Source organism: Struthio camelus, chromosome 3, assembly GCF_040807025.1.
Source record: "Struthio camelus isolate bStrCam1 chromosome 3, bStrCam1.hap1, whole genome shotgun sequence".
Taxonomy (NCBI): Eukaryota; Metazoa; Chordata; class Aves; order Struthioniformes; family Struthionidae; genus Struthio; species Struthio camelus.
Genome location: NC_090944.1, coordinates 62,965,524 through 62,972,599, shown reverse-complemented (window position 1 = coordinate 62,972,599; position 7,076 = coordinate 62,965,524). Strand labels below are relative to the sequence as shown.

The window sequence follows — 7,076 nt, the reverse complement described above, 5'->3', positions numbered from 1 at the left end:
TGCGCTGCAGAAAACAATACCAACTAAGTGAGGAAAGAATATAAAAGTTTTAGTAGAGCAGGTTGAAAAAAAAACAGAAAATAGCTTTTGTAATGATTATTTTCTTCATACATACACATACAGTTTGACAAAAAAAAAAAAAGAAATTCAGACTTCTCTTTAAGAATCCTTGGATTTAAATATATATATATATATATATATATTTATTAAAAAGAGACATTGACTCTATGGCCAAGACATCATGCGTCTCAGAACAGGTTTTTACAGCCATGTTATAAAAACCCCTTAGCAAAGCAGTTATGCACTAGACTTCAAACACATGTACTCCAAGAATGACACTGGTGTGGAGGATCTTGTTTTACATCCATTTATTTTTGTCCCTCAGCAATTATAGCATAGTTTCGATACATTTCTAAAGCTATAGAGAAATACCAGGGCAACTAGAGTACATACAAGCCAAAAATTAAAATGATAAAACAGCTGAATTAAAAATAAAAAATAAAATAAAAAAGTATGCATTCAGCAGGAAATCTACTATACTTCATTCAGTTTAGGCTTTGTTCTTTAGGGAACAAGGTGCTAACGTGCCATTTTCTCATAAAATGAATCATAATTGCTTCCAAAGAGTTTCTGCTGAAAATTTAGGTGGAAGCAAATAAGTGTAACACTAAACTTTCTCCTATAAACTTAGAAGCAACACTTTCTTGAATCAATTTCCACCCTCCAAATACCACTACTGCTTTTCTTACATGAACCTACTGTTTTATTAAGGCATAACATGCCCTGAGCAATATGTTGGAAATTAGCCAAAAAGCCTAACAATTAAAGGCAAGCACCAAGTGATTTATTTTTATAGACAAATTTGAAATCTGTTTTGTAACTCACCTGTAGCTGGGAGTAGCACTTGAGGGAAAAAAACAAAAATATATATAGAGAGATATTGCTTTTAACTACTTTGAACAGAATGGCAGTGTTAGTACCCCCTTTCTCCCTGCAGTCTACAGTTTTCAAGCTAGTTGTCTAGGTACCTAAATCGGGATGGCATACTAAGACATAAATGGGACATGTGTTCAAGGGCTTAATTTTCAGGCAACTTGGGCATAAAAAATTTAGTGTCCCACCCAAAAACAATTCAAATTAAATATTTATTTTCCTCAAGAGGCAAGAATCTAACGTGCTGGATACATCTGGTCTTAAACCAAGATGGAGCCTCGACAACAGAATAATACACTGTACATTCTCCAACTGCCTTGCAGTCTTCTTTTTAAAGCCAGAAAACCCTATACATTACTTGGTATACGGCTCAGAATTTCTCTGAAAGATGCACAGTATTACACATCCCAGGATTTAGGAAGGCGGTTTTCAAAGCCTACCGCTAACAGCACACATCAGTCTCTATACAAATTGAGGCAGTACTGGCTAGTCCATTTAAGCCACCAGAGTATCCATAAAAGAAACACAACCAAATTATACATTTTATTCACATTTATTTTTTCGCTTTTAGTGTGCTCACAGAAAATTAGAACACCTTAAGCAGGAGTTTAATAGCAATTTTTGTAAGCAAAGTTACATTCCATCTCTAAGTCAAATTGGTCAAAGCTTCTCCAGTATTTACAAAAACATGATAGACAAGATGCTACACAAAAAAACCATTGCATCTGAAGAGTTTTCCTTTATTTTCAAAGACAACTGGAAAAGAAAGCATCGTCTGCTGTAATCAAAAACATACCACAGTATAAACAGTAACCATTCCACTTATCACAGCTTGGTTGAGTTTAAAATTTGTGTTTAAAAGGTCCAAGATGACTGCAGTTTTACAAAAATGGGCAGGGTGGAAAGAGTTGCAAACTTCATGTGCTTCTGGATATCAAGATTTGTTTTTATACAATAGTCACAGTTAAAAACACCCTGCTGGTAATACATAATTACACTTTATTAAGGTCATAAACCAGCAATAAACAATAAAGCCTATACAACTTGTATTTCTACTTAATCACTGACTGATACAGCTAACATGAGATAAGTGAAAAGTTCCTATGGTTTAAATGAATTCCTAAGACTATGATCTCTTTATCTGGGTATTGATTTTTTTTTCCTTTCCTTCTTAATCAAGACTTGTAGTGTTGTAAACCTTATAGAACATCTGCCTCACAAAATACATTGTAATAACTTTCTTTTAAAAAAAGACTAACCCCTTACATCGTTGCTTGTGGCACATTCTCTTGGCAATTGATGTGCACCACTAATTCCCCACTGTGGCCCCTATCACTTCATATGATATCCCTTATTGACCCACCCATCTCCTTCATATATGGGCATGTCCATAGACTGACAAAGAAAGTTTACATTTTGAATAAAAGATGCAAAGTATGCAAAAAACATTAATACTGATGCAAAAAAAAAAATCAAAATTAAAAAAAAAATAAAAAACAAAGAAGGAGGAACCAGGCGGAGGGAGGGTTTAGGCCGTCCTCCGCCCGTTGGAATGGTGGTAACAGAATGATTTGAGATGGGATCTGTGGGGAGAGAAAAAAAAGAAAAGAGACATCTTTTAAATCAATCCCTGGTTGTAGACAAGTTCTCCGAAAACCAGTACCTGGCACCACTCCAACAAACAAACAGGGGGGGAGAAAAGTCCGCCGCTTCGCCGCGGGCCGCCGCGCTTACTCCGCCGCCGGGGCCGCCGCGGCGCCCGGACTGCTCTCGGCGGCGGCGCCCTGCGTGGGCGGCGCGGGCTCCTCCGCCTCGGGCGCCTCCTGCTCGCCCGTGGGGGCCTCGCTCGTGGGGCCGCCGGCCTCCTCCGCCTTGGCCTCGCCCTTCTGCTCCTCCGCCGCCGCTTTCGCCTCCTCACCCGCCGGCTTCTCCGCCGACGGCTCGTCCGACGTGGCCTCCTGCGAGTCCCCCGTCTCCTCCTTGGCCTCCTCCGTGCTGCCGGCGGCGGCCGCGCAGGGCTCCTCGGCGCCGGCCTTGCCCTCCTCGCTGCCCGCCACCTCGGGGGCCGCCGCCGCCGCCGCTGCCTCCTCCTTCCCGCCCTCCGCCGCGGCGGCGGCGGCGGCGGCGGCGCCGCCCTCGCTCTCCGCCCCCTCGCCGGCCTCCTTTTTGTTCTTTTTGAAGGAGAAGCCGCTGAGCTTAAAGGACTTTTTGAAGGAAAAGCGCTTCTTTTTTTTTTTCGGGGTCTCGCTGCTGGACGAGGGGGTCGCGCCCTCCTCGGTCTTGGAGGAGGACTCTCCCTCGGCGGGCGAGGCCGGCTCGGTGCTCTCGGCTTCGGCCGCCTCCTTCTCGGAGGCGGGCTCCGACGAGGCCGCTTCCTCCTTGCCCGTCTCCTCGGCGGGGGCGCTGCCGTTGGCCTGCACCTCCTCCTTGCCCGCCTCCGCCGCGGCGGGGGAGGCGTCGCCGTTCACCTTCACGTGGCCGTTCTCCTGCAAGAGACCCACGCCGGTTACCGGGGGAGGGGGGGCGGCGCGGCGGGAGCCCCCGCGGGACGCGACGCGACGCGACGCGACCCGACGGGACGGGACGGTCCCGGCGCCGCGGCCGCCGGCTCGGCTCGGCTCATCGCGCCCGCCCCGCCGCCTTCCTCCAAACCCACCGCTTTTGCCTTGTTAGATTTTAACTGATATATATCTAAATAATTTAGATCCCCTCTCCCGCCCCACGGCCCGGCCGGGCTGGGGGGCCGCGGCGGGTCGGGCGGGCACGGCCGCCGGCAGAGGGCGCTGCGGCTCCAGGCGCGGCGGCGGCCGCAGCCCCGGCGCGCCCCGTCCAGCCCCGCCGCGGGGGGGAGGAGGGGAACAAAGCTGGCGGCGCCCGCACCCGCGACCCCCGCCCCGCCGGACGGGGAGGGGTGGAGGGGGGGAAATAGTGCCCCTCGCCCCCCTCTCCCCCCTCCGCGGCCGTTTGGTCGAAGGGGCCCCCGCGACGCTTTTGCATCTGTAACGAGGCCGTGTGCCGCGGGCGCGGAGCGCGGCTGGCCGCCCGGCGCAGCGGTGCGCGGCAGCGGGGGGTGCCGCATCGCCGCGGGCACGGCGGTGACACAAAGCCCCCCCCCCCCCCCCGCCGCCAACCTCCTCCGCGGCCATCCCCGCCGTCCCCGGCCGAGGACGGGGCGCTCGCAGCCGCGCAGAGCGGCGCAGCCCGGCCCCGCCGCTGCCCACCCGGCGCCCGGGCGCAGTCCGCGCTGCTCCGCAGCCATCCCGCCCGCGAGGGGCGAGTCGGGCCCGTCAGCGGGCATCTTCGGGAGAGAGAGGGTTAGCGGGCAGGAAAGCCGAGCAGTATTAGATCCTTCCGTTCATAAGCCATGGGGACCCTTCGTGATAATACACAAGGGATTGGTTTTTTGTTTTTTGGGTTTTTTTGAACGACGCTTCCCCCCGCCCCCCCCCCCCGCAGGAAAGATTAAGAAATAAAGCACTCAAAGCCAAGCCCGTTCTAAAACATAAAGAAATTATTCCTTTGCCTTGAGTTGCAAAGATAAAAAGGTTTGACCATCTTCTTCATTGAATGTGCCACCGGGGCATCAAAGGAAGAAGAATTAAACAGGATGCAAAAGAGAGTCCGTCGAAGTTGGCTTAAAAAATAAGTAGGTTTAATTTTTTTTTTTTTTACCTGTCCATTCGCCTTGGATGGAGATGCAGCCACTGCTTCCCCAGGTTTCTCAGCGGAGGCTTCGCCCTTTGCAGCGGTCTTGGAGAACTGGGCACCCATGCTGTCTTATTCAACAAAGAAACTCAACAGATCCAAAAGGAGGGGAAACAAAGAGCGTTGGGTTGGTATAAATACTGGGCGACCAGCAGCAGCAGCAACACACACACACACCAGAGGGGAAAAAAAAGAGAAGAGAGAACAGAACCGATTATAATGCACTCCTTTTAAAAAATTTAAAGTTGAAGAGATCAAAAAGCAGCAGCACAGGAGGGAGGGGGAAAAAAAGGGAGGAAAAAGTCGAGCAAAAAAAAAAAAGGAGCCCAAGTTTAGTAAAAAGAAGTAATAAAAAATCCCAGATTTGTAGTCGTACTGTAGACAAGGAGAAAATGGAGAAATCTCCCTGGTTGCTAATAAGATGCGGAGTCCAACGCCCAAGTGCACAGATGAATGGGCTTCCCGAGCGGTGACGGCAGCCCTCCGCCCGGCGCCGGCCAATCGCCGCCGCGCCACACAAAGGGGGGCGGGGCCTGCGCGCCCGGCGAACAATGGAGCCGCGATGGCAGCGGTTTGAAATCAGCCCCCGGCCGACAATGAACGCCGCGCGCGGGCGCGGGCTGCGCGGGCGCGCACCGCTCCGCGCCGGCGGAAGCAGCGAAACGCGCAAATAAAGCGGAGCGGGCGGAGCGGGCACAATGGTGCGAGGGGTGTGTGAGTGCGAGTCCGCCCCGGCCCCGCCGCCCCCACCCGCTGCCGTGAGAGAGCAACAGATAGTGTGCGAGGCTCGAGGGGGGAGGAGGGGAGAGAGGAGGGGATTTGCTGTCTTTTTTTGTTTTTTTCTTTTTTTTTTGTTCCCTGGGTTTAATTGGTCGCGATTGTTAAATCGCCCCCAATTTGGAAGGTATTTGAACCACGTAGATCGAGTTTCGCCAAACGAGATCACGAGTCGAAATTAGTAGGTCTGTAGGCCAGATGTTGCAAACGCTGAACGCAGCGGCGGCAGGAGCCGCTGCCGAAGCAGAAACGGGCCCACCCCCCTCCCCCATAGCGATATTGGCTTGAAATAAAATATTTTGTGATTAGCCTACGGCTCTAATTAAATCCTGCTGTCTGATTGTTCCTGATTTGTGTTTTTTAAGTATTTTCTGAGGCGGTGACCCATTTGAAGATTACATTTGCCTTCACTAAAGTAGTCTGCGAAGCGATGTATGGGAGAAACGGTTGTGCTTTCTCAAATCTGAGCCCTAAACGTGCATTTACGTTGAATTTAACCCCCTGAATAAGATGTAACTTGAAACTAATGCATTCGAACTAACGGTGATCTCGAGTGCTTAGCAGCAATAGTTTGTGTGAAATATCGCGGATCTGAATGATTTCCTTTCTTCGGGGGGAGGGGAGACCCGTATACGGGCAGCATAGGGAGCTGGTCGCCTTTCTCCGGTGTAAAATGCGGAAAGGCTGGCTAAGACCACCCCCCACCCCCTTTTAAGGAACAGAAATGAACGTCAGAATTATCATTTCCAAAAGTCGGATGATCTTCTCCAAACGCCTGGTTGTTTATAAACAAGGATGTTACATTTATTAAAATAATGAAGGGTTCCGGAATGCAAGACGCCCGGCCAAACCGCCCACCTTTCTCTCCCCAAAGATTACGCTGGGCTGGCGAATCCGAGGAGCTTTGTATGGTCGCTGCGTTTCAGTGCCCCAGCGAGAGCGATCTTTCTCATTTTTAGCAAGAGGTGAATCAGTCAAGGGAATATCTCCTTTCTGGTGGGCAACATGCACGAAGGGAAATTTGTTTTTTAGATCAAGCGCTCTCTCTCCCTCACCCCCCCCCCCGCCTCCTCCGGCTGCATTTCGCATACAGCTCCCCCCCCCCCGCCCCGCCCCGCCCCGCGCGTACTACGCAGGGAGAGGGCTCGCACCGTGGAAAAGCACGAGTGCCAGCCTCGCCGCCGTCTCCCCCCTCAGCAAACTAGGCTGAGCACCGCGCTCCCTACGCGCCCCTTCGGGCTGCGCGCCCCCGCGCGGGGTCTGCGCGGCCGCCGCCCTGCCCACGCGGGGGGGCGCGAGAGGCGGCGGCGGCGGCGGGCCGCCCCGGGGGCTTCCCCGGCCCTTTGTCCGCCCGCCGGTGCCCGCCGCCGCCGGTCTCCGTGGCGACGACTGGGGCCGGGGGGGGCGGCGGCGGGGCCGGTGCCCGGGGAAGGCGGTGCCGGGGGCCCCCGGCCGCCGGGGCGGGCTGGTCGGCGGCTGCTTGGGAGCCTGCCCCGTGGGAGCGGCCGCGGCTGGGGACCGCGGGGCCGGGGTACGGCTGCCCGGGAGCCTCCCCATCGCCGCGGCGGGGAAGGGCAAACCCGGCGGGCGTGGGTGTGGACATGGGCAGCGGCACACGGCACCTGAGGCAACGGCGATGGGCGGGCGGGAGGCAGAGCGTC

The 7,076-nt window shown here is 53.0% G+C and overlaps 1 protein-coding gene across 2 annotated transcripts; it reads right to left on the bottom strand.

The window, feature by feature from the left end:
- Positions 1–351: 351 nt before the first annotated feature.
- MARCKS (myristoylated alanine rich protein kinase C substrate) lies at positions 352–5,419 on the bottom strand. Of its 2 annotated transcripts, XM_068938089.1 has the most exons (3): positions 5,015–5,329; positions 4,606–4,778; positions 352–3,419 (listed from the first exon to the last, which is right to left on the bottom strand). In XM_068938089.1, the coding sequence occupies exons 2-3, from the start codon at positions 4,702–4,704 to the stop codon at positions 2,664–2,666; spliced, it is 855 nt and encodes a 284-aa protein (XP_068794190.1). In that variant the 5' UTR covers positions 4,705–4,778; positions 5,015–5,329; the 3' UTR covers positions 352–2,663. The 2 variants fall into 2 exon arrangements, with proteins under 2 accessions (XP_068794190.1, XP_068794189.1); XM_068938088.1 differs by having other exon boundaries at positions 4,606–5,419.
- Between the last annotated feature and the right edge of the window lie 1,657 nt (positions 5,420–7,076).

What these genes read in the sequence shown, in the direction of transcription:
- MARCKS (XM_068938088.1), bottom strand. Translation starts at nt 4,704, where the DNA reads ATGGGTGCCCAGTTCTCCAAGACCGCTGCAAAGGGCGAAGCCTCCGCT. An exon ending in CATCCAAGGCGAATGGACAG is followed by an intron (nt 3,420 to 4,605) that starts GTAAAAAAAAAA and finishes GGTCTCTTGCAG; the next exon opens with GAGAACGGCCACGTGAAGGT.